At 38.3% G+C, this 27,579-nt stretch overlaps 1 protein-coding gene across 2 annotated transcripts in view; it reads left to right on the forward strand.

Moving 5' to 3' along the window:
- Positions 1–5: 5 nt before the first annotated feature.
- ALDH1L2 (aldehyde dehydrogenase 1 family member L2) overlaps positions 6–27,579 on the forward strand; it is a 30,850-nt gene continuing 3,276 nt past the window's right edge. Inside the window, exons 1-21 of one of the 2 annotated variants that reach the window (XM_039720541.1) lie at positions 6–161; positions 5,862–6,003; positions 8,217–8,451; positions 12,252–12,417; positions 13,232–13,333; positions 13,906–13,995; positions 14,761–14,895; positions 15,288–15,413; positions 16,801–16,892; positions 17,704–17,851; positions 18,138–18,257; positions 19,318–19,445; positions 22,089–22,239; positions 22,975–23,045; positions 23,150–23,255; positions 23,618–23,705; positions 24,135–24,228; positions 24,434–24,530; positions 25,102–25,200; positions 25,928–26,093; positions 26,639–26,744. In XM_039720541.1, coding sequence (XP_039576475.1) covers positions 6–161; positions 5,862–6,003; positions 8,217–8,451; positions 12,252–12,417; positions 13,232–13,333; positions 13,906–13,995; positions 14,761–14,895; positions 15,288–15,413; positions 16,801–16,892; positions 17,704–17,851; positions 18,138–18,257; positions 19,318–19,445; positions 22,089–22,239; positions 22,975–23,045; positions 23,150–23,255; positions 23,618–23,705; positions 24,135–24,228; positions 24,434–24,530; positions 25,102–25,200; positions 25,928–26,093; positions 26,639–26,744 — 2,618 coding nt within the window. The remainder of the gene's footprint in view (positions 162–5,861; positions 6,004–8,216; positions 8,452–12,251; positions 12,418–13,231; positions 13,334–13,905; positions 13,996–14,760; positions 14,896–15,287; positions 15,414–16,800; positions 16,893–17,703; positions 17,852–18,137; positions 18,258–19,317; positions 19,446–22,088; positions 22,240–22,974; positions 23,046–23,149; positions 23,256–23,617; positions 23,706–24,134; positions 24,229–24,433; positions 24,531–25,101; positions 25,201–25,927; positions 26,094–26,638; positions 26,745–27,579) is intronic. The other variant, XM_039720550.1, reaches the window with a different exon arrangement.

The following is a 27,579-nucleotide window of genomic DNA, read 5'->3' on the forward strand; positions in this document are numbered from 1 at the left end:
CGCGGATGCAGGCGCTGGCCCGGCGCCAGCGGCATCGGCGCGGGTTGCATCAGACGAGGCGCTCCGGCACGGCCGCGGAGCCCGCTCGGAGCTGGCCGGGCGGCCGCAAGATGCTGCGGACAGCACCCCGGCTGCTGCGGACCATCTGCACCACGGCTGCGGTGAGTAGCGCGGGCGGGCGGCCGCGCTGCCCCGTGCCGTGCCGTGCCGTGCCGTGCCGTGCCGTGCCGTGCCGTGCCGTGCCGTGCCGAGCCGTGCCGAGCCCGCCAGCGAAGCGGTCGGGGGGCAGCCGCGGGGAGGGGGATGGCGGGAGCGGGTGTTCTCCAGCGTGTGATGTGTGTCGTCTCTGCCGAGGATTTAGCAGGGCGCGTACGGGCGCGGCAGCGTCGGGAAGGGGCTCGGTGTGGGTGCAAAGGCTGCTCTCGCCCGGCTGTTCGGCGAGCGGGACCGCAGCCATCGTCTGGGCGCTGCATCTTGCAGGGATGTGCCTGGAAGCCGCGGGGAACAGGCACCGGCGATGCTGTGATAATGCCCCGTAATCGTGTGTCAAGAACAATGTCATGCAGCCGTTCTGTGCCTCCCTCGGGCTGGCTTTGCCCTGAGAGAAGCTGAAGGCTCTCTTCTCAGTTAGAAGGGACCATGCTCGTCCCCAGCGCCCAAGTGAAGCCCCCCGGCTCTGGCCTGTTTCGTCTGTGACCTTCTCAGCGCCGGTTCATAGCTCTGGCGTGGTGGACTGCTCAGGGTTGAAGTTGATGGCCTAAATTCCTCTGCACCCCATGGTTTAGTCTTTTACAGCTCTGAGCATTTGTTTCAAGTCATTTTCTTTGTCTGGTTACATATATAGACTGCAGGACTCCTGCAAGGAACCTCTCCCTGAAAGCCGTGTCCAGTCCAAGTTGTCCAGATGTGTAGGTCTGGCAAGTTGGATGAGGCTTGGGGGATTTTTTTCTTCCCTAGAGATTGTTCATTGTTTCGTGTTTGGCTGCTCAGTTTTGTTTGAGGACAGCAATCCTCCAAAGGTATCTGCATGGAAGGCATTAGAATAAGGAGATTTGACACAAGCCTTTTGGAAATGCAACCAGCAGTGCCAAAAAAAAAAGAGAATGAATGAACGGTGGGAACACATTGCCCTGGATGTGTATGTAGATGGGGGTGGGGCTCTACTATAGGCTTCTATTTGCAGGCACTGGAATTCAGCACATGCAGGGGGATCTCAGTAGAAATAAAGTTGCAGTACTGCTTTTCAAAAGAAGCATCTCGCTGTGATAATTTAAAAAAGATGTAACATTCAATTTTTTTTAGCTTTACTAAATTCTTATGCAAACTAAGTAAAATATTGTAATCTTTTTGATTATAAGGTTTGTACCCAGAGTAGCAGTTACTAAATCTTAATTTTCAGTAAACTTAATTCGTAGTTATAACCAGTTGAAGTTTAGATGTACATACAAAAGAGGCAGTAACAGAAAATTATTTTTATCCAACAAAAAAAAAATTCTCCTCTGAAGAGATTTTGTAAGTTTAGAGTCTACTTAGAAAGAAAATGTAGATGTTGGACTTATCTCCCATTTCTAGGAAACTTGACAAGATAGTTACCAGCATTTGTCAGGCTGTCATCTGTGTAGTACTTAATTCTATTTGTTAGTTTTACTTCTGTATGAGTGTTTTGGAAGAAAAAATGAACCAGAATGGAATCAAACATTAAAATACTGTATAACTTTTAATGAGCTATTTTAAAATAAATTCCAGTATGGTATCAAGAGATCATATGGGCAGAATTTTTAAATACAGAAGTTAAACTTAAATCTGTGCTTTTGTATGGAGGTGGTGAAACACGTGTGAACTTTGAGACACATTGAGCATGCAAGATAAGACTGCTTGTACAAACACTTCTCGGATTTTATGCTTCTACCTTTATCTTATTGTCTTCATTCAAATCATGAGTATTTGAGTCAAGGAAACATAATCACTGTTAATCTATGTTATAAACAACATACAAAGTTAAAGAAGAAATTAAAAGTTAAGACAGTGAAAACAACAAAATTACAGTAGAGTGAAAACTAATATCCTAAACTCTTGTATCTTGGCAGCGCTGTCATATTAACTATATTATTTTATGATTAGTCATAAAAGAAGGGCCAGCTCTCCCTAAGCTACCTGAGCTGCATTGTTTCCTATAACTAGGAATTGGGTAATCTTACAAAAGTGCAGCAAAAGATCCACTCTGATGCTACGTGACCATTAACCTTAAATGCATGGTTCATGCAGGCTACACTTTCATTGTCAGCCAGGCAGCTGCAAAAGGAGTCTGGTATAATCTCTTAACATCACTGTCAAAAACAATAAAAAGTTTAATTTCTGTGCATGTTAATGATCATGATGGAGTACCCATCTAGCACATATCCAAGTTTGTTTTGGTGTTTGTTAACAGAATTTCTAAAGTTTCATGATGAATGCTAGCGATGGCACACTGGCGAAAATGGCATTTCTGTAAGACAGAAAACACCAAACTCTTTTTCTTCTCTGTGTCAACTTATAGAACTTTCCATTTTAATTGAGTGTTATGTTCACATTAAATTCTTGTACAAAATTTTCCCACTTCCACAGGTCTGACTCATCTTAGGTAAAAACGCTTAAGGAGAGTTTCTAAAGGAAGATCTGAATGGCTATAACATGTCATGCAGTTGTTCCACTGTAATTTTTCAAATAAAAAAAAAACAACAAAGGACTGAACTTGTGGTCCAAGCATGCAAGCCCCTCCACACAGATATTTTCCTTTTCTTTTTTTTTTTTAAACTCAGTAGAAATCCTGTTCATGGCTGACTTGTAGGTACCACAGTAGAGAGAGAACTCAGGAATCACTGGTCACAGTTACTAGATCCATCTTGCAATTGAAACCAGTTCCCATTTGAGTTACCTTCTGGAAGTGTGAGGCAGCAGAGCTGATTTACTACCAGAATAGTGTTTTTGTGCACTACATAATTTCCCACACTGCAGTCTTCTCAGTCTTGCCAGTTTCAGTTTGGGTTTGGTGGGGTTTTTTTATTTGTTATTCATTTGGGGACTACATTCTTTCTTTGCTTCTCACCATTTGTTGATTCAGTTCCACAGCTAGCACAAATTAAATGTGTGGCTTTACTGAAAGTATGTTGATTTACAGCAACTCATGAGTTGCTGTAACTGATATGCCAGTTCTCATAATATGAGAATCAGATTTATTCACAGGGCAACATGAACTGAAAGTGTAGGAATAGAGGGTGCATATGTTATTAACAGTTTGTGAATAAACTCTTTGTGAAAAAGTAACTATTTAAGTAGTGATAAATTTGGACTTAAAATTACAAGAAGATTGTCCAAGTATCAGAGAAGCAGCAGAGTACGGAAGTGAGTGCTTTAACAGTGCTTTGAAAAGGAGTTTGGGTAGATTTATAAAAGCAATCATATGACATGATTTTTTGTGATGGCAGAGGAGAAGATTCATTTAGGTAAGAAGATCCCTTCCAGTCTTGTGTTCTTACTGAGAAATGTCAACAAAAGGGCAGAAGTAGAATAAGTCATTCTCATCTGGACTATTTTAAACATTTATTTAATATACTAGTTGGGCACTAGTTAGCACAGTACAGAAATCAGAGGATTTCATACCATGCTAAACATGTTCAGTGGTCCAGCAGGTTAATCTTTCTCCAATTTGCCCGACTATAGTTAAAATACTTGGGAAAATCTAATAATTGTTTTTTGACTTTTTGTAGTGCAGCAGCATTTCTGCTGTAAAGACATTCATCATAAAGCATTGATAATGAGCACCACCTGCATCAGTTTGGCTTTGCTGGATAAGGATTGCAAGGATAAGTTGTAATTCAGAACAAGGTCTTGTCTTTGTTAAGAACAAAATAGTAGACTATTTGAGGTATAGCTGCCAGCAGTGCAGTGTTGGTTAGTGACATTATCATCAGCAGTCTCACAGACATTTTTTGCCAGCCAGTTATAACAGTCTGATTTCGCAAGGGCCTGAGTTATGTCCACCTTTGCATCTTACTGCTTGTTTGTGCTGCAGTGGCACTAGTGCTGTGTAATGCTGCAATACAGGACAGTTTTATTATGCAGTTTCATTCTCAGGGAAAATATTGTGTCCAGTACAAATAATTATTTCCTATTGTTTTATATTAAAAAAGACCCCCACACTTCAATATTCCTGTAGTGGAACCTACCAATTCGTAACTCCGTTTTCTAAAACCAGCTGCACAACAAAAATGTAACCTGAAACCAGTAAAATGCATGTGTAATATGTCAGCTGTAAAATGAATTGCAGTAACCTGTTTTTCAGGACATTTGTCTTTGTCATGTGATCTGATAGACAGTGCAGACCATTTGTTATCCAATCAATAACCCACTCAGTCCAAGTATTCTCATGTCCCAGCACCCTAAGCAAGGGAAGAGGTGGGAGGAGATAAACATACAAGTGACAACTCACAAGCAAAACAAACATCAGTGGTTAAGACATTCATAGAGTGCTTTAATTCCTCTAATGGGTCATAAGGAAAAAAATGGAAGTCAAAGTCCAGTTGTGAAAAATAAAGTTAAGAACAAAGGTGGGGAGTGTGTGGATTTATTTCCTACCTTTCATTCAAGCCTCCTAAGAGGAGGGATCTGTATGGTTTGAGTCTAGGAACATTTGTGCCAGATTCAGCTTTGAGGAAGGTACTTTTTCTGTTTATTCTGTGCAGATCTTTCCTTTTTAACCAGGTCTGATAGTCCATTTGTTTTTCAGAGGTTTCCAGTTTTCATTTTCCAAAAGCTGACTAAAACGGCAAAGACAGTGCATATAGAGACAGTTCCACCCTTTTGCCATGTTTCCATGCCCATTCCTGCTCCCCTGCTGGCCCTATGTTAGGACTCATGGCCGTGTGCTGTAAGTTAGACCAGTGAAGAGATCCAGTTATGAATAAGCTGCAGTCTTCATGTTTGTGCCTGCTCACTTCAGTACCCTAATGCAGTTCTTGCAGCTACAGCAGTACCAGTTCTGGGATAAAGGAGGTGTTGGAGGTGAGGGACTGGAGGTAGAGTGGGAAAGGAGCACAACTGCCACATAAATCTAAAAGGACTCAGAAAGAAAAAGCAGTTTTCTCAAGAAGCAATCACTTGAAAAACATAGCAATATCTGATATTCTGCTATCATCATAGTGTTGTGATTCTAACTATCATAAATTTAAAAAGAAGGTGGAGGTGTTACTTGCACCTGCTCTGCTTGAAGAAGCTTAAATCACATGTCCAGTGTACTGGAATCCAAATGCAGCAGGCAATGGAAGTCCAGCAAGGGAACCTCACCTTTAGCAGCTTTTTTTGCTTGTAGGAGTATCCAATGGATGATCATCACCTTTAACCTGGCAGGAACAGTGCAAGTTTGTCTTCTGCAGCCTATACATGTTAACCACAAATAATATACCTCTGTTTAATTATGGGGATTTAGAGGGCATGTTCCAGCCACATAAATTATGTCTACAAAAAGTGGTTTATGTATGTTTCAAGAAATATATTTTCATTTCTGACTATGGATAAAATCATGGAGCCTCTCATAAGAAGCAGTGGGTGGTCTGTCTAATGAAAATTCTAAAAAAGCCATATAAACATCAGTGACAGTATCAGATGATATTTTCATGTGAAGTATACTCTCTCTGAATTGTATGTTACCTGTCATTAAGCTCAAAAAATTGATTATTATTCCTTCAAAGGTGATTAGGTTAGAAAAGGCTATTCCATTTTAAATCAAACTGAAAATTGACAAAGAAAGAGCAAGACAGAAATGTAAGCAATAACATATTTTCTTTGCATCCTACAACATGTTTTGTTTTAATTCTTTTTACCAGGCTTATCAACATAAGCTAAAGCTAGCCCTTATAGGTCAAAGTATTTTTGGACAAGAAGTTTATAACAAGCTGAGAAAAGAGGGACATAAAGTTGTGGGTGTATTCACTGTGCCTGACAAGAATGGACAAGCTGATCCTTTGGGTAAGTGAAACCTGAATCCAAATGTAAAAATTACAGGTGTACATAACAAATTTTCCTTTTCATTAGAAGGTTATAGCTATATGGGAATGACTTGCATATATTGCCTTTGATCCACTAAATCCGGTACAAGACCTATCCTTTAACGAACACCAGTCCCAGAACCAGTTTAACCTTGTCAATTTGTCAGTACTTTAAAAAAGCAACTTTTAAAGTAGTTTCTAAACATGCAGGACTGTATATTAAGGTATTGGAAAACCAAAATTAATCTGGATATCTTATTGGAATGTATATCCTAGACGTAATCATTCTGAACTAGATCTGTATCTTACAGCAAATAGCTGCTGAGCCTATATTCAAGTGCAAATGTCTGTCACCTGCTTCTCTGTGCTGGCTGGGACACTCAGGGCACTGAGCCAAGATTGTTTATCCCTGGCTTTCTGCCCTTTTTGACAAGCTTGTGTGTGGCAGTGTACCTGCAGAACCTATTTCTCTTCCACCTGGACTACGGAAAACACATTCAAAAGGTTGGAGGAGGCTTTGCTCTCCCTTTCTCTATTGAATGCAGGGCACCCCTGATGCAGGGAGTAGTTGGAATCTGACTCCATTGATCCAGAAGGCTGAACAATTGCTTTATTAAAACTATATTATAATACATTATCGTCTACTAAATTACATAGCAAAGAGATACTAAAGAATACTAAAGAAAAACTCGTGACTGAGACAGCCAGGACACAGCTTTGACCCACCTGGCCAAGGAAACAAAACAATCCTCAGTAGAATCCAATTGACAAATCCCTTCAGGTAAACAATCTTCCTAACACATTCCACATGTGCAAAAACAACAGGAGCAGAGAATAGAGATAAGAATTGTTTGCTCTTCTTCTCTCTGTGCTTCTCCAGGAAAAATCCTGTGAGAGAGAATTATGTCTCTCTCTATTCAGAGAATGTGAATATCACACGTTTTCCATTGTTGAGGTGCATAAGGATTTTCTAGGCTTACTAAAGAAAGAAGTTTTGCTTGTTCAGAATTGTACTCATTGTATTCAGAGCCCAGCATGGCAAAGAAGCTAATTTGGAACCATCTAAATTGTCACTTTTTTTTTTTGGTTTTTGTTTCAGTGACACAAGTTCAAAGACTGTGAGTTAATATGATTAGCAAATAGAAGTGCCAGAATAGAATGTACCTTTATGGATAATCTGAAATCAAAACTACATTCCATGAGCTGTTTCAATTCTCTCTTGGTTTTGGTTGGGGGCTTTTTTGGTGGTTTTTGTTTTGTTTTGTGTTGTTTTGATTTTTTTTTTAATATGGTCCTGACATGTTTTTACAGAACTCTCATGAGGGAAGAATCAAACATAAATTTTGCTTACTGGTGCTGTGGTGTTCACAGACTAGCATGTAATTCTCAACTCTACCTCATTAAAAGATTTAATCACACTTTGGAAGAATTAGAGAAGGCAACTATTAGTTTAGAAAACGAAAAATTGACTATCCATGTCTGTTTGGATTACATTGTAAAAGTTTATATACAATATAGCATAACTTGTTTACATTATATGAATTATTCTTGTAAGATTGTTACACTAACAAATGTAACTAAGTAAATCTTCCAATCTTTCAATAATGTATTTATTTTTAACTAAAACCACTGGGCTAATTAAGTCCAATCTCTCCTGATTGGGGGGAAAAATGAAATTAAATTACTAGACAACCACTTGTTTTTACTTCCAGATAACTCAAAAGCTTAAGTCTCAAGTGTTGCCTGAAGTTTTCTGTGTCCTCAGACAGCTACAGTCTTTGTTTTCTAAAAGTAACTTCAGTACACACTAAACTTGCATGGAATAATATTTAAATAAGAATTTACCTAAGACTTAAATCAACAAGCTAACGATTCTTCAGGTCAAGCTCAAGATCCAATTTCACAGACAAAAAAAGAGAAAGTAAAGTATGAATACCTATCTTTTCTGCTTTCATTGGTACTTACTAGCCAAGTCATAAGAGTGAACTGAAAGCTGAGATTGACATAAGCTGTAGGAAAAAGAATGAAAGACAGAGTTAATAAAATGCATCCAAGCACAAAGGTTTTTAAACAGCATACAGAAGAGCACTCTGTGGTCATATACTTGATGATTTGTTTGAGTTGTCATGCAATATGTCTCTGACTTGAATTTTTAACACAGAATGAAAAAAAAATACTGTTCTTACCCCTCAGCACTGGCAGCGGAGAAGGATGGCACTCCTGTTTTTAAGTTCCCCAAGTGGAGAGCTAAAGGCAAGCCTATCCAGGAAGTAGTTGCAGCCTACAAATCAGTTGGAGCAGAGTTAAATGTCCTTCCATTCTGTACACAGTTTATCCCCATGGATGTTATTGACTGCCCAAAACATGGCTCTATTATTTACCATCCATCCATCCTACCACGCCACCGAGGAGCTTCTGCAATCAACTGGTGAGTTCTGTGCATGAAATCCACGTGTTTGTCACGTTAGGGGCTGGTCTGCCCCCGCTACTCTTGTCAGTGCTGCAGTTCTCTTGACTTGCAAATGCTCTGAAGGAACTTCTCTAGAGCAGCTGACTATTTGGTGCATGAACTGCACTTCATACCTAGGATTCATTATTATTTCCAGGGTGAGCTCAGCTGTTGCTCTGGAGGATCAGTGGTGTGAGCCGTACATTCATATGTTTTACTCACGTGCACGAATTGACAATCTGGAGTCTCCATAAGCAGGACATTGCCCTAGTGGCTCATCCCCACAAACACTTGATAACTGTCACAGGAAGGTCTGAGATAGACCCTAAAGTTCACAGAGAGGAAGGGAGAAGAGAGAATCCACAAAAAAACCCACTTTATTTCACAAGGTAGGTTCAAATCATCACCCTGAAAGAACTACACTGAAATAATGGCCACAATAGACTCAGGTCTGGCACTCTTGTGACAACATAAATGACATTATCACGGTGTCTAAATTCAGTAAGAAATTATCTAAATATGGACAAACAATCTTAAGGCAGCATGGTGATTATCTGAATCCACAATGTTGTGGATTCAAAGCAAAAGCATACTTAGTTTTGTTTAGTTTTAATCGAAACAATTTAAAAATAATCTTACAGGCAGCATGGTGATTATCTGAATCCACAGTGTTGTGGATTCAAAGCAAAAGCATACTTAGTTTTGTTTAATTTTAATCCTTCCTGGAAAACGTACTAAGCTGAAATACTTATTCAGTAAGAAATTATCTAAATATGGACAAACAATCTTCAGGCAGCATGGTGATTATCTGAATCCACAATGTTGTGGATTCAAAGCAAAAGCATACTTAGTTTTGTTTAGTTTTAATCCTTCCTGGAAAAAGTACTAAGCTGAAATACTTAAGCGGAGGTGTTGAGGAGACTATTAGAGAGGTAAGGACTTCAAAAAGTGTCAGTTGTGTTCAAGTGTGTAAAGTAAAATAGCATAAACTCAGCAGAAAATGAGAGTGAGACAGTCCGCAAAAGAAAGAAATAAACAGCTTTTTAAGGCACAAAATGTAATACCAACAATTCCTCCAAATATGTTAAAGGTTGAAGATACGTAACTGATGGAGGTATGGGATTTAACAAAGGTATTTATTAAAGAGAATACCACAGTAGGAAATCTGTATTGGTATTCAGGATGGAGGAGCTTAAGATGTTACTATCCTACAGTCCTTCTTTGGGTAGAATAAGTCAAAACAATTCTCTTGAGCTAAACTGTGAGCAGAAGACATTTTCGTGAACTGATGAAGGAATAAGAAACTCTTTGTCAGGACCACAGGACTTCAGCAAATTTGAAGTTGCAGATTTGAAATGACCTGCAAATGTTTCTGTTTCTTAAAGTTATGTTGATGCAGGTGACTGGGAAATAGCAAAAGCAATACCAGTTTTAAAAAGGCTGAAAGAGAAAGACAGGAAAATTTAGATCAATGATTCTGATTTAAATCTGTAATAAGGTATACATTTTCTATGAAAACGAGTAAATGTGATAATGTGAGAGTGAGAAAATGAGAGGTCAAATTCAAAGTTAGGAAGCTTACACAACACACACAAGGGGGAAACCCCCCTGCCTATATATAAGCAGTGTTAAAGTTAATTGTTGTTACTCAGAAAAGGGTTGTTGTTACTCACCATGGAAGGATCCATTCATTCAAGAATTGGACTCAATGGTCCTTGTGGGTCCCTTCCAACTCAAAATATTCTGTGATTCTGTGATCTTAAATACTGTCTGCATCTCAGCTGGAACGTGAACTAGCTAAGTTCAGAAAAGACTACGAAAAATGGCCAAGGGTATAGGACAGCTTTCACATGGCTGAAGACAAATGATGGAGTCTTCAGACTGGAAAAGAGGGCATTGGGGAGGACATACACTAGCTGTGTGTTGAGCCATGAAAGACATGGAAAGTGAAAAAAGAATGATTCCTCATTCTAATCAAAAGTCAGGGAGCAGCCAGCAAAGACATCAAGTAGTAGGATTTTTCCAAATAAATGAGGTCCTTTTACTTCATGCAGTTTGTTATTAAATTGTGCAGTCTCATATCTAGAGAGCTCTTAAAGGATGCTTTTGTGGAGGAGAAATTCATCAAGATGTATTTCACAGGAAGGTGTAGACGCAAACTCTGTTTCAGGAAGTTATTTCAGCAAGTGCAAAGGTTTGCAGAAATGGAATGTTTGCAGTGTTGTATCACTTGCTCTATTTTGCATATTCCTTCTGCAAAAGGAATCTTTTCTATCTGCTGCTGCCCTTCTCAAGTGAAGGCCATTGTCTCGAGGCCTTTAAACTGAACTAGGACTTGGCTTTGACTGTCTGTTCTTGTGATTCACCCTTTCACCCCTTGCTCTAATCACTACTTTCACATTGTGGCTACAGCCCTGGTGCTGATCAGACCCTTTATCTTCACTGTATAACCAAGAAAACCTTTGAGAATTAGGCATGGCTAAACATAACCAGGTACAAACAAGGGTGCTGAGGTGCAGAGGGTTCCTCACTCGCTTCCTTTGCAGTCTCTTCCAGCTGCTGCCATTCTGTTATCAGCAGCCCTTTGTGGAGGGAGCTGGTGGACAGAGGAGGAGGCACACAGCAGTTCTTACCTTGTCACCTATTCAGCATCAGAGACGTTTGCTTATAAAACCTTCTTTTCCATGCTGAGTACATCCATTTCTCACTAGAGTACTCTTTTGGGACTTTTATGTAATAAAAACTAGAAGAAATGCAGCTTAAATATGTGAAAGATCTGATAAGGGCTAGCCAAACTTCTGTAAGCTTTCACTTCTGTTATACCTGCCAACTTCCCCAGTTGTCTTTGGAGTTCGTCCCTTGTTCATCCCATATGTACTTCAGTGTACTTCACTCATTTCAGTGAATGCAGCTTTCAGTGCTTATAACTAATAATGAACTTTCCTGTGTATAAGCCAGATCTCAGACAATTCTGTTACAACATGGGCTGCTGAGGGAATACTTAGATGAGATATGTATTACTTAAAATAGCATTGAAGTTTGCGTGCATACAAATGGCTGAAAACATGCAGGAAATATTTTTATCATAGTTTCTGGCTGCTCCCTTAAACACACTTCAGTTTCATTTTTCATCATTCTGAGACACATGCCAAAGAAGAACTGCAAAATTTTAGGTGGCTGAAGTTCCCTTTGGATGCAGAAGCAGATTCTGAGCTGAGGTAAATCAGCACAGGTCTAATATAAGCACTGCTATGTTCATGCACAGCAGCTGAGAATCTGGCTGGAAAGCCTTAATTCTGTTAATAACTTTTCCTTAAACAGTTGCATATTTATAATTTTCCACTCTGAGTTTAACTCCGTTTCAGCTGTATGACACATGTACTTCCTTGTTGACCTGCAGATGAGCTATCAGTAAACAATCATGAATTAAGATAGCATTCTGTTAGTTGCTTCCATCTTTCAAATTCTGTCATAACTGTTGCACACCTTATGCTCTGAGTGGCTTATCATTTATAATACTTTAAAAATAATTATCACAGTGAACTATGTGAGACAGGCTGGGTTCACTTGCAGCATTTCCTGTGTCATTTTTAGAATCCACACATCAACAGTGTCAAATCTATGGGTTCCTGGCTGTGAAGTGAGCAGTGAAAGTATAGTAAAGATTGTTTGGATTTTCTTTTCTGTCTTCCTGAAGAAAATAAATGTAAAACGTGAGTTGATATTCCTAACTACTTTAATTTTTTCTGTATTTACTGTAAGTATTTTTTTATGCCCAGGACTTTAATTCAAGGAGATAAGAAAGCAGGATTTACTATTTTTTGGGCTGATGATGGTTTGGACACTGGACCAATACTTCTGCAGCGAGAATGTGATGTTGGCCAAAATGATACCGTGGATGACCTATATAACCGGTTTCTCTTCCCAGAAGGAATAAAGGCTATGGTATGTTTAACTGTACTGAATACCCTTTTTAAGAGGAAAAGGGATTGAAAGTAAAGGAAGTACAGACACGATGTATGCATTTGGAAAGACAGAGGTTGTGATACTCAGCCAAATCCTAGATTTCACTGGAACTGTGCAGCTACCCAACAGCTGAGGATGTGACCTCAGAATATTTGTTGCTGACAGCAGGCAGAGCATATTCTGTTTCCACAGATGGCATGAAGTTGAATTTATTTGGAATGTGGCTCTTTCATACAAGACAAAATCTTTTAAAGGCTCAGCAACAACAAAAAATTAGGTGTGAGATTTTAAAGAAAAAATGGTAGTATGGTGTTTGAGGCTCAAAGTTCTGGTGGATTGGCTTTGGGTTTTCTATGCTTGTCATATTTTGTATTTTTTTAATGTAAATAAAAGAAAATGCACAAAAATTACTCAGCATTGCTCCTTGGAGATTTTTTTTTTCTCCCTTCATTTAAATGCAGAAAAATAACTTTTTGCAGAGAGAAAAAGGAAAACATTGAATACAATCATACTGAGCCACATTTCTGTTCTGGAGAATTCAGACAGCTGTTCTAAGTTTGGTGACTAGGTACTCTCATGAAATTCTGGAGGCTATTTCTTTTGTCAGAGAGACTCAAGGAAACACACGTTTGTTCAGGGCAGCACTGGTCCCTTTGGGTTTGGAAATACTAGGTTTAAAAAAATCAAAACCAATTCACCTTGTGGCAGAAAGTCTTTTGCTTTCATTCCAATGTATGACTGAAGAAAAAAAGATGAACCAAGCTAACATTAAATCTTTTACTTTTTCACATAGGTGGAAGCTGTACATCTAATTGCTGATGGTAAGGCCCCTCGTATACCTCAGCCTAAAGAAGGGGCAACATATGAAGGGATCCAGAAAAAGGAAAATGCAGAGGTAGTGTGAAGTAACACCTTTTTTTTGTGCGTAGTGCTAGAAAAGTTAGTAATTCAGACTACAGTAGCAGCAATATGAAGTTAACATTAATTTTAATTGAGTTTTTCCTCACCTCTTTTTCCTAGAATACCTCTTAGGATGCATGTAATGGAGCCCTAGGTTAAGTTCCATTTTCCTTTCAGCAGTTACATGTATTTAGAAACTTGGTGTCTTATTCAGAATCATGTACAGGCAGCTGAGGCAGCTGCAGTCTCAGTAAAGATTCTTAGTAAGCTACCATACTTGTGAATACAACATTGAATCAAGATAACTCTCTTTGTTTGCCAACAGGCCATATGAAATTCTCTACCAGAAATACATTTTATTTTAGGAAAAGAAAGTTTTGGCACATTTCCTTCTGCTTCCAAAAATTAGCACAGGCCATATAAACACAGACGAAAATATTAATTGAATTCCCATATGAGAATTATTTGATCTAAGCACCCCTACTTACACCCATCTACTGCATTAGATGATCTTGTTTGTGGTTGGGAAGGTGTGGTGGTGCATCCTGGCATGTCTTGATTTCCTAGATCTCCTGGAACCAACCTGCAGCAGCTTTGCACAATTGGATTCGAGGGCATGATAAAGTGCCTGGAGCATGGACAACAATAAATGGACAGGTATGCTCTGAAAACCAGAAGAATATTCTTATCTATACTCTCTTTTTGACTCTTTTTTATTATAAAATTAAAGATATCTGCATACAGGTGAATACAAATGGCTGTTACATTAGAGTAGCTCTAATCTGGTGACTTTATGTTTTGTGTGTATCTAGAACAGGCACCTAATAAAACACACAGAACACAGTAGTTAAGAGTTTTTAATAGCAGAATTAATTTAATTTGAAGAAAGATAAGTACAACATCTGGAAAAAAAAAAGAGACATGGTACAAAGGTATGAAGAGTAGAACCAAACTGTGCCAGTCATTTTGGGAAGCAGGTATGCATTACAGTATAGTACAGCCCATGTACAGTGGCCAACATCACAGTATGGACAGCAAAATGAAACACTGTGGGCTGCTGAAATAACAGATGGTTTCATTTTAAAGAGATTTGGGCCTAGATAGTTTGCAGAAATAAATCTATGAAATCTTATAGAGTGAATGGTCCCTCACTCTGGGATGCACTGTCAAAAGCTGCTCCCTTTCCTGCACTGGTTGCAGCATGTACATTGTTACAGCTCAGCTGCTTTGCAGGTTTGGGCAATTTGCAAAGTTTTACATGTTCCGAGTTGTAAAGATCTAGAAATGTTGTAACATGTTTTCCATGTGTAGGTAATTATATTTTATTTCTATTATATTAAAGCTTCAAAACAGTATAATAAAATCGTTAAAATTTTACAGCACACTTAGAACGTATGTGCTTTTAGTTACCTTTCTTTTTAGGTGGTTACTTTTTATGGATCATCATTACTTGATGCTTCAGTGCCTGCTGGACAAGAGCTGACAATAAAAGGTGCTTCCAGACCAGGACTTGTGACAAAGAATGGTCTAGTAGTTTTTGGAAATGATGGGAAGATGGTAAGTGCTCAGTCTGGCAAACATAAGCGTGGATGGAATAGTTTTGGCAAGAAGGGCGAGTAATGTGGAACTGTCAAGCTAGATAAATCCAGGTGCTGATGACTGACAGCTGATTCACTTGGAGTTTATCAATCCTCTACCATCCTATAGGGAAGATGTTCTGCTTTTCACTCAATCCATTGTCATTTCCTATATGGAGTAAAATCTGTTCTTACTAGGAGAGGATTTAAAAGACAGGTACCAGTGGCCTGTGCTAAATTGCCTGCATCATATCAGCTTTCCTGTGAGCCATTTGTTTCACTATTTCAATTACCCTATTAATGCCTGAAGCTCTTCACCCAAGGATGTGCTACCTCCCAAAGAATTTAAAATCATATCCTTTCATTTTTCAGGTACTAGTGAGAAATCTGCAGTTTGAGGATGGCAAAATGATCCCTGCATCTAAATACTTCTCTGCTGATGAAACAACTGCCCTGGAACTTACAGAAGAGGAGAAAAAGTTTGCAGAAGATATCAGAGTAATTCACTAAACTGCTTCAGTAGGATATTATTCAGCCAAAAGCATTACATACTTAATTTTGGCAAGGCATATATTTTGTTTAGTCACGCAAGTAATTTTTTGATAAAATGTACTCAAAGTATATGAGGGTGAAGGTTTAGTTATTGATATTATTTCAGGTGGGGATTCACTGGTGTATTTGTCTCACTTTACACAGTTTCCTTTCAGATACAGGTGATACAAAAACAGTGAGTGCAGGTAATGGTAAATATCTACAAGTGATGAAGGTGGGGTGAGGAAAAACAAGCTGACCTTCACCTCGTAGAAGTGAGGTTTTCAACATTGGTAGACTCGGACAGTTCTTGGAATCCTTTTTTCACTGTGGTGTTCATCTCTAGGATATGCTCAGAGTGGGCCTGTTGGACAAGCTCCAGGGAGTCTCAAACAGCCTTCTGAAGGCAAAAGGCAGCAGTTTTCTCACTGTACTTGTGTGCACTTCTTCTGCCACAACACACACAAGGGGCTGGCTGCCAGAGGGATGGGAACAGCTGGAGCAGAAAACTCCCTTAGCCAGAGAGGAACTTTTCTGCCCTCTCCTGAAATCCATCCCTTTGTAGTGTCAGGGACTTAGCTGAAAGCCACATTTATCAATAAAGTTTTGTGCCAGAGCAAATGAATCATAGATGTCTTCCCTTGTGCTGACTCTGCTGAAGAGTTATTAACTTTTGGCACAGGTCAAGCAGCTTCATGTACTAATATTTTAAGCTGCTGATTCAAGATTACCTTGAACCTGCTTGCAGCAACCTAAATACTGCCTGGAGCTATTGAATGACTGACAAAATGATGAAAAGAAGTATAAACTCATCAGTTGATGACACTGCCTGCTAACTGTGAAACTCAGTTATAATTAATTGAAATATTACAATACCAGTTATTGAACTGTTTATTTCTCCATCTCATGCATGCAGCTTAAACTACTTCTCAGCCTTGGCCAGGTGCCTGAAATATCATCAATCCATTCATAAAGTGCCCCAGGCTGTCCTTGCCTATGCTGATGACACATTCTGTAATGCAATGGGAACTTATTATTTGGAGGATAAAAAACATCTTTTAAAGATTGGCCTGAAAAGTTTTAGCATTACACCATTCAGGTTTCTTGCTTGATTAGGTAAAATTACCATGGACAAAATACTATATTTTTATCATCGAATTATACTGAAAAATTTATTGTCTGACATCAAGTTTCTAGACTATTTTAGACGCTCTTAAAATAACTTCATGTTTTAGAAACCTTTGAAATAATAGATGTTGTTGGCACAAATACTATAGAAAATACAGTTTGATAAATACCTTTTGCTATTAGAGGATTATTCACTCCTGCTTCTGTTATTGTTCTGTATTATTAGGCTATTTGGAAGGGAATTTTAAGCAATGTTGCTGTGATTGAGGATTCCACAGACTTCTTCAAATCTGGAGCATCCTCTATGCATGTTGTCAGGTAGGAATACTCAAAATAAGAAAATTGTAAAGCCAAAGTTAATTAAAAAAAAGTTGTCATGGTGCGTTTAAATCAGTGGTGTTAAAAAAATAACCCCTGCATGTTTTCCAATACTCTTAATATTCTCTTTCTTACCTTGGAAACATGTACAATTCTTCTCCCGAAGTTGCTGCAATCCCGCTCTTTCTACTGAAGGAGAATTCCCCTTAACTTCAGGAATGTCGTGCCCACGGGAGCGTGGTGATGCTCAAACCTGTCTGTGTGCAGCCACAGGTATCTCCAGACCAGGGGACTGACTGGGAACCTGAGCAAAGACCTCCCCAGAGGGAAAGAGAAGCCTTTCACAGAAAGAATTGAGCCCATGCTTAAAGATGCACTGAGTTTGCCATGGCTTGGGTCACCTCGTTTGCCTTCTTTTTGCAGCACAGATCATCATATAAAACCAGCATTTTAAAACAAACTGATTATTGTGCTGTTTGCCTGCCAAGCTCAATGTCCTCCGTATTTTGGTTGGAGTAGTCCCAAATACTGTTTTCCAGTGGCATATCAATATCTTCTAGTAACTGATTTTCAAAAGTTTTCCTGAGAGTATTCTGGAAGTGACATTTGCATTTTCATAGCATCCACAATTAAACCAACAGATTTCAGGAAACTGCATCACTTCTGTGCCCTTATCAGAGAAACACACACGCATATTCACATGCACACAAAGTGAGGCCCAGTTTTGGTCCCTTTTGCCCTTCTAATGATTCAGTTATCTGGAGAATTATTTCATTTTTAATTAAACTTACTCCTTCTTCAAAATCTTTAGAATGCTAGAAGAGATCAAACAGAAACATCGTGGACTGCAGCTACAGAATGAAGATGTGTATATGGCCACTAAGTTTGCAGACTTTATTCAGATGGCTGTCAGAAAACTCAGAGGAGAAGACAAAGAAGAAGAGTTAGTCATTGATTATGTAAGGCCTTTAATTTTGCATTGTTGCTTAGTCTTTCCTGGGTTTTAGGGGAGGCCAGACAATGCATTTTATTAGACTGCTTGATGCAGTAGGAAAGCAAGAAACTACTTGGTTATACAAAATTCTATATATTTGTATCTGGTTTCCATTACACTTTACTTTTAACAGCCATATATGTAGGCTAAAATGTGTCTGGATATTGGCTGCAGATATCAAAATCTTGTTAAGCTACATCAAAATATTAGTTATTATAATTCTAAAATAATTTTGTTTTTATTTCACCCAGGTTTCAAAAAATATGAACAACATGACTGTGAATATGCCATACCAATGTTTCATAAATGGGAAATTTGTAGATGCTGATGATGGAAAAACATATGACACTATAAATCCAGCAGATGGATCAGTAAGTAATTTCTAAATATGACTGATACCAGTTTATTTCATTGGTTTTGCTTGTTAAAAAATCTGAAACATCACCTGGATCTTGCTAATTTTAAAATGTTAATTTTAAAATATACTAAATTAAACAACTTCTAGAAATAATTTCAAGTTTCAATTTACTTCACATTTTGCGTATTTTACAATTTTTTCCATTTGAGTCAAGCTGCAAAGCAAAAATAACCTACTTCTACTTCAATTATTACATCACTTTTCACACCCAGCTGAACATTTTACCTTAATTTCATTCTTGTTTGCAATTTCTTTCTGCTTGCAAAGCAGAAATTGCTGGAGTCCCTTTAAATTCCCAGTAAGAAAAATAACTTTTCAACAGGAAAATACATACTGTTGCACTTTAGTCCTGAACTACCCCATATTGGTTGAGCAAATCATAACTGTGAATTGTAAATAAGAGAGGTGATTCTTATGTCCATGTAGTTGCCGTTTAATTCTGGAGTACATGAAGTCTCCTAAAATCAATGACAAAAATTTTATTATCATCAGAAGTCAGACTCTGATACTTTTCCTGAAACTCATTATAGAATAGAAGTCAAAACCATTCTGTGTTAGGATTTACAATGTGTGTATTTAGAACACGATCATCATAAAATACTGTGTGTTCTGGTGGTTTATGATGACAGAAGCTCCATTCCTTAGAAATGGAACACATGGGAGTTGTTTTAGCATGTTGAGATATTAGATTGTGATACCACACATAAAGACTTCCAGCTTTTGTACTACCACATTGGTTTTATATATGGAAAAAGAGGGTGAGATCCTGTGGGACAGTGCATGTTACTTTGGAGAAAAAGAAAGATTAAGGAATCTGTCTCCCTGCAGTGTCCTCCAAATTCTGTCACCTCAATTGTGTCTAAACTTTTTGCAGCCTGGCTCACCCAGGACAGCTGCCACAGATGAGGACATTAAGTATTTGCTTGTACCCAGTCTAGAAGTTTGGGAGGAAGGAGTAGCACTCTGTGTCCCACTGTTTCTTTTTGAGCTAACACAATGCTACCTTTGCACAGGTAATAGCCAGTGTATCTTCTGCTTCACTGGCTGATGTTGACAAGGCAGTGGCAGCAGCAAAGGAGGCTTTTGAAAATGGTGAATGGGGGAGGATGAATGCAAGGGAAAGAGGGCGACTCATGTACAGGTATGTACAAAACAGCTTGCATTTGTTTCATTTCCTCAGATCTTGTTTTGTTTCTCTGAAGAATTGTTGTATACATTTTCTGAAGGTGATGGATATTCATAATCCCACTGTCAGAGGATCCAGACTAGCCATCTTTTCACCCCCTGATTGATTTCAGTGTACCAGCCTCAGCTCTTAGCCTGCCAACCTTTCTTGTGTCAGAAAAGAATCTTGTGGACCCTCAGTGCTGCCAACCTTTCATTATTATTTATGAATGGAAGCAAAGAATTTGAGCAAAATATATTTTAAATACTTGATATCTTCATTTAATCTATATGAGTTTCATTGCAAAGATGGAGAATTCCCTTGTAAACCCTCATCCTTCCATATAAGTGAGGCTAAGCTTTAAAAACCGTCTACCTGAGTGAGGTAGGCAGAGATTTGACCTTGCTAAGCCTGCCTGCATGTGCATTCCTTACAGTAAATATGCATCTACATTGCCACTCATTTTGAAATAAACTGTAATTGATGCTAGATTTTGCCAGGATCATATGCCAGCATCTGGCTAAAGACCCACTGTAGGACATGTGTCTGTAGAGGAAGAATTGTCCTGTGCAGGAATTTTCTAAGCTTCCAACATTTACCTGAGACACGTTTATCTCTTTCTTGTATCTGTCTCACTGTGTCTAGTTAATGCCTGGTTCTTATTTTTGGCTGTGTTGCTATTGGTTCAGAAGATAAGCAGAGGTTTTGTTGAATTAATGCTATTTTAATGGTGAGCTTTGAGTGTTGTGGTCTGTAGAGGAAGAATTGTCCTGTACAGGAATTTTCTCAGCTTCCAACGTTTACCTGAGACACTTTTGTTTCTCTTTTGTATCTGTTTCACCATGTCTCGTTAATGCCTGGCTCAGAAGATAAGCAGAGGTTTTGTTGAATTAATGCTATTTTAATGGTGAGCTTTGATTCTTGAAGGGGTAGAGGTGATCTTAGAAAGATGGCAATGCTGACTAGATAGTGTGAGCATGACACAGGAGGCAGCTAATAAAACCCAGAGTATTATAGATTCTCCATATGCAGTAAGATGTTTCTCCCAAGCACAGGGAGAACACTGTCTTGCAAACTTCAGGTGACTAGAAGCATCAGAGCGTCCCTATAAAGAAATCGTCTTTTGTGGGCTATATGAAAAGCTTTCATTGCTTTTTCAGGTCTAAACATGCAAATGAATGAGCAGACATGAGTCAAGAAGCTACTTTTTCAGGTTGCTTCTCCTGAAAAAAATGCCACATATTTTACAAGACATGGCAGGAATCTTAGCAAAAAAGAATGAAAGCAAAGCAAAAAATTCTTCTTATCTTTTAAAGTATGTGACCAGGCCATGAAAAAAGGCCTGCAGGACTCTTACACAGTTAGTAGTCATCACAAGAGAAAATGAGCAAGTCAGAACTGAACATTAAATACATCTGGTCACTTATGTTTTTCACAAGCGTGCACATATTCAAGGCATGCATAAACTTGTGTTTAGTTTGTATCAGGAATGTAGAGTGCTTGAGAGACCAACTTAACTCTGACCTAAAGAAAAAAATTTAAGGTGTGAAAACTCCTGCTCTGTTTTGGACTTGGAAGATTTGCAAGAATAGCTGTATTAGGTATATGGAAAATACAGTTCCCCTACACTGGGCTGGTTATCCCTGGATTAAAAGCTTTGCTTAGGGAACTTGTTCTCTAGGATAAAACACCAGAGTGTTTGTGTTGCAAACCATTCCCTGTGGATAAAAGCTCTCTCTGGACCACCTTAATTGAAATAAGGCCCTTTCTTCTCTGGCCTCTGTTCAAAATGGGGATTTTGGGTGCTGAACCAAAGAGAATATATGTGCCATTAAAGCTCCTAGCTCTGCTGCTTTGTCTTAAGGAGTCATTAATAGAAAATATTAAGCACACTTTAAATAGAGCCTTCTCCTTTGTCCCTGACATGCCCAAATCCATTCTCTTACACAACATTGCCAATGCCCTGACCTGTAGCTGGGTCTCCAAGATACACTTAAAACAGGTATTAAAGAGCATTTTCCCACATCTATGCAAATGCTTTAAATGGCTAGAATTTACATAATGGAAAAATTTCACAAGTTCCATACCCAGTTTTGAATACTCTTTACAGGATGAAAAATGCACTTTTCTTAAGCTCTTAAAATCACATGGAAGCATTGATTATATATCTGAGTACCAAATCAGAAAGGGAAGCTGAAGAAAAACATCAATGCATGTGAGACAATGTGAAGGATTGAATGTGAAAATTCATTGATGCAAACAGACCTGAACAGGGGACCACTAAACTAATACTAGTGCCTCATAAGTACAGGTATCAATCTGTGCAGATGTATTTTTGAGATACTGATAGTTACTATCAATTTTGTAATACTTACTACAGTCCTACTTACACTTAAGTGAGTTTGCACAGTTCATGGCTTCATTCAGTCTCTACTACAGCCAATGTGAAGACATTTGCAGAGTAATGGGCAATTGTTCAATCCTTTGGTGATATTAAGGAGCAGCGCCTCCACCTCCAAATTTAGTGGGAGTGCTATTTTGATTATGCTTCTTTTCCACACCTAATATAATTTTAGATGTAATTTCCTTTAATGTGGATTTTTAACATTTTTATTAAAGACTTGCAGACCTGATGGAAGAACATCAAGAGGAGTTAGCGACAATAGAGTCTGTTGACTCAGGAGCTGTCTACACTTTAGCTCTGAAGACTCATATTGGAATGTCTGTGCAAACATTCAGATACTTTGCTGGATGGTGTGACAAAATTCAGGCAAGTGAATATGTAAAGGATATTATCAATGGCAGTGCTTCTCTACACTTCTTTTTTGCTATTATTCTTCTGAAACAGTGCCAAAAAGTAGTAAAAGGAAAAAGTTACTGAGGAATCAAAAACTAAAGCAAAATTAGAATTTTACCTAGAATGGGTCTCCCTGTCAGTACAAAAGGAAAGTCCACCTCCAGCTGGAGAATATGGATTCTATGAATGTGGCTCTAAATAGTGAAGAAATCAGCTGAGGTGTCACAGTGGATATATTTACTTGGTCATCTCTTGGTTATTCATGGGGCAGAATGTCACTGTGCTCATTATGCAGATAAGGGCAGAGACTTGCACTTTGCTGCAGTCAGACCAAGGCTGGTGAGTTTGCTTGATGGTGGAACGTGTGGCATATGTTCAAGAGCATTTCTTCCAGCATCTTTAAGACCAACCAAAAATGTCATCCAGCTTTTTTTTTTTTTTTGTTCATCACACCCTTGCTTTATGTTCTCTCATGCTTTTTTTTTTAATCTGTGCTGTTATTTCACCCAGCTGATAATCAGGACTTGATTACAATATCCACAGTAGGAAATCATGCAGTAGAAGCATCTGTGCCCCTTCCCCTGATGCAAAAATGCTTGTGGTCTTGAAGCCTATTTTGTAGCTTTCCGAAACATACTTACATGGCAGATATATTTGTAATAAAAATTATAAATCAGTATGAAGATTTGTCCCTCCTCTGTCTTTTAGGGTGCTACAATTCCAATTAACCAGGCCCGGCCAAACCATAATCTAACATTCACCAAGAAAGAGCCAATCGGGTGAGTATCATTTTTTCTTCTTAGTGACAGATTTGACATGCAGAAAAGCCATTGAAAAGCTGCCATCAAATGTGTAATCTTTCCCTGTTTTTCCATGCCTGAAGTGTCTGTGCAATTATTATCCCCTGGAATTACCCACTGATGATGCTTGCATGGAAGAGCGCAGCGTGCTTGGCTGCAGGCAATACCCTTGTACTCAAACCAGCTCAGGTAAGAGCAAAAAGAAATGTACAGATGGCCCAGATGCCCCTGTTCAGGCAGAATGATTTAGGCAATATAGCAGATTTCACCACAGGTTGATCTGTCATATGTTGACTGTGTCATATATTTGAAAGTGCATTTGTAATAATACAAACTGCCATGGCAACACATAGTATTGATTGACTCCAATTCTGCTCTGGTGCTAATCTCATTTTCAATAATTAATTATTTTCCGCAAGAAGCCATCACTTCTAATTTGCGAATACTGTAAGAAGGTGAATATTGTATCAAAACTAAGATGTATTGAATGTAAAAGGTATCATAAGGCATTTGATTAAAACAGGAGACCTAACCTAAATGTTTCTACTTAGGTCACACCTCTGACTTCCTTGAAGTTTGCAGAACTCTCAGCTAAAGCTGGATTTCCTAAGGGCGTTATAAATATTCTGCCTGGTTCAGGTAAAACTTGAACTCATCATTTTTCTGCTAAAACTCATCATTTTCATGCTAAAACTGGTGAAGTTCTTCACCTTTTTGAAGGTCTGTTCACAGGTACTAGGCTTGCATCTTTTCATGCAGTGATTTCACATGTTTCTAGACGAGAACTGGAAAAATCTGCTTTAGTTAGTGGTAGGAGATGTCAGCCTACACCCTTTACAAGTTCACACAATTGACACAAACACTCTGGAGAAGAATGTATTACAGAAAACATGTTCACTTAATTGTGAAGCTTATTTGTAGTCATAGGAATAAAGCTGCAAATGTAAATAGGGATGTGATACTGTATTTGATTTGTGGTGTAAGCTCCTTCTGTGTTACAGTGCTGCTGCTGGAATAGTAAAAAATGTCCATGTACCATCCAGTTACACTGCTTTCCTGCTCTGATAGGTGGCCTAGTGGGACAGCACCTCTCTGAACATCCAGATGTTCGCAAAGTTGGATTCACTGGTTCAACTCCAACTGGTAAACAGATCATGAAGAGGTACTCTCAGCAAAAGAATCATAAATAAACCCTGCTTAGTCTGGTTCTGAAGTATCTTACTAGATATATTGTGCATGTAGCAGTAATGAAAAAGCATAAATATATATAGTTGTTTACCACTGTGTAGAATTGATTAAGTCACTACTGGACAGCAGAGGTTTGTATGACTATTTTGGGTTTATGTGACTATTTTTATTTTTTACAGTGCAGCTGCTAACCTGAAGAAAGTTTCTCTGGAACTTGGTGGGAAATCACCATTGATCATATTCAGTGACTGTGAACTTGACAGAGCTGTAAAAATGGTAATGCTACTTTGAAGTAAAATTTATTCAAAGCCTTTGTGGTACATCCTCACAGCACTGCAATATTATTCCTGATTTGCAAAAAAAACCCAAACCAAACCAAAACAAACCCCCAAAAACAAACAAACAGACAAACAAACAAACAAACAAACAAAAAACCAACAAAAAACCCCCCAGGGATTCTTTGCATGAAAAACCTTGAGATCTGTTAGAATACACTCAGATATTTCTTTATGCCAGCACAATTTAACTATTCATGCTGCCCCAAAAAGGCAGTACTACAAGAAATATACATTAAAAATTACAACAAAACAAATAATTGAGTCCCCTATTGCCATATAGTTTTTAGTTAATCAATCAATCAATCAATCATTCATCAATTATCAATCATAATTCACCTTCCCTACCACCTATATTGTGTTCAAAGTCCATAAATAAGATGTTGCAGTGGTGATATCCTTTAACATAAAGCATTAAACTTCTGGGGTCACAAACACTGCATGCAACCTAAGGGAACAGAATGGAGACTGAACAAAATGCATATAAATATTTATTGTTTTTTCCTGATTAGGGTATGGGAGCAGTGTATTTCAACAAAGGAGAAAACTGCATTGCAGCTGGCAGGCTGTTTGTGGAAGAATCAATTCATGATGAGTTTGTTAGAAAAGTGGTAAGATATTCAACAACTAAAGTTTAAGCATATGTTTTACTGTGGCAGAAGGATCCACTAGTTTTATAGACATTTGTGTTTCTTATTTTCAGTTGTCTAATTTCTCATTATTGCTTGTAATAGACAGTGCTGCTTCTCAGGAACCTCTTACATGGTTAAAAAGAAGCATTAAAGGGAGATATTTGTATCAGTAATGCCAATAAATGGCAGTTAAATAGATATTGTACCTTCAGTGATAGTTCGTATTTAACTAGGAAAATAAGACTACAAATAATTACTGAACTCAGGTCAATGTGATTGAAGAAGGCTTCTGTAAAGTCAAAAAAAGGAATATTGGAAGCACAGCTAGACTAATACAAAGATCGCTATTAAAGATGCAATAGTCGCCATGCTGTGCCACTGGAGAATTCATTTATTTTGCTTAAGAACAGGAAATCACTGTCTTAAGTCATATACCACAGGTAAAAGTTAACATTTTACATGCCTATCTTAATAGCAGAAGAGAATACGCACATGAACAAAGCATCAAAAACTTTCAGAAGTAATTAGAGATTATGAAACAAAAGACAAAGCCTTATTTTAAAAAAGGGAGAAGCATTATATCTAAGAATCGAGTATTTTCTTAGATTCAATCTTCATAGCACGAAAAAATGCAGCATTCCAAATTTCTGGTCACTTTAACACTATTGCTGTGTTATGTAACTTCATTTAATTGGGTAACCCATAGGTTGAAGAAATAAAAAAGATGAAAATTGGTGATCCACTTGACAGATCTACAGATCATGGTCCGCAAAATCACAAGGCACATTTGGAAAAGCTGCTGCAATACTGTGAAACTGGAGTAAAAGAAGGAGCCACTCTAGTGTATGGAGGAAAACAAGTACATAGACCAGGTAAAATGCTTTCCAGAGATATTTAGAACTTTTACACTTTATGCAAAAGCTGTCACCATTGTCTGGGCTATTTTGTGGAGTTGCAGTATCATGGGAACAGTACCAGGTAAGCCCATGATACCACAGAGCTTTCAAATCTCATATTATGAGAAGCTGTGCAAATTAAGCATGAGATCTTTATTTAGACCTTAAAATCTATCTTCTTGCTGGGCAGCAAGAAAAACAGTGGCCTCTGTGACTTGCTGTAACCTTGTCTTCAGAGTATAAGGGTCTTCCCCCAAGGAGTCACCTGGGCTGTGGCATGCAGACCTCCCAGCCTGGCAGGAAATGGCACACGTTGTCACCGATGTACAGGCTGTTCTTTTACCCTTTTGTCTGCCATTTCTCTTGACGTGCATGCATTTCCAGTCATACTTCATTCATATGTTTTCTGTTTCAAGTTGCAAGTTATTGCGACCTCAAAGCGTGGGACAGAAATGGCTTGCACAACAGCAAACCCTTAAGCACTTTTACCATGCTTGAATGCTGCTCTATCCTCTCTTCAGGTTTCTTCATGGAACCCACTGTATTCACAGATGTTGAAGACCACATGTATATCGCCCAGGAAGAATCCTTTGGTCCTGTGATGGTCATCTCTAAATTTAAAAATGGGTATGTTCTCGTCCGGTTACTGTACCATTTTCACCCAAAGTCAGGAAGTGACAGCATACACAGTATTTTGTTAAATCTTGTTAGACCAACCTGAATACCTAGTACTTAGTGAAATGTTTTAGTGAAGTTTGTGTGGTAATTGCAACAGCTTGATCAAATTACAAAATGTGTATTTTTCCCAGGGGAATTACTTATTTTTCTTGTTACAGAGGACTGCAGTGTTGTGTAACACTGGCATATTACTGTTGCAAATGAAAACTCCTCTGTATATTTTGTAAACTGTCATTTATAATATCTCTCATTCTGGCTCATAAGAATTATTTAACATACAGATGAGATTAAAACTCTACATAGAAACTTCGCATAAATATTTCCATCAGGTTTCATCTTCTGCAGTTTGGTAATAAAGAACCAGCTATGTAGATAACCCTTCACATTCATAAATTCTGTAGTCTTAAGGGACTGCATTGAATTTTTTAAAGTTTTAAACTACTATCAATTTTTGAAGCTGTATGGAGATGAGATGCAGATAGAAAATAGCACTCTGGAAATAGTCTGAAAAGTTGTGTCTTGATAGCAGTTTAAATTCCAGCTTTTATTCTGCATTAACTTGTAAAGCTGGACAAAATTTTAGCAAATGGATTCATCATCTGCTTTACAGGCATTTTTGTATTGCTCTAATTTCCAAGTTGTACTGTAGCACCATTTCCTGTGGCATTTCTCAGTGTAGATCTTAACCTTTGAAAAGTGAAGTTATGAGCTTCACAAGCTTGAAGCAAGGATGTGAATTGCCATGGATCTCTCAGATTGACACACCGATTTGTCCTTAATAAGT

This window comes from Passer montanus, unplaced genomic scaffold (genome assembly GCF_014805655.1).
Source record: "Passer montanus isolate IOZ18808 unplaced genomic scaffold, ASM1480565v1 scaffold106, whole genome shotgun sequence".
Lineage (NCBI taxonomy): Eukaryota > Metazoa > Chordata > Aves > Passeriformes > Passeridae > Passer > Passer montanus.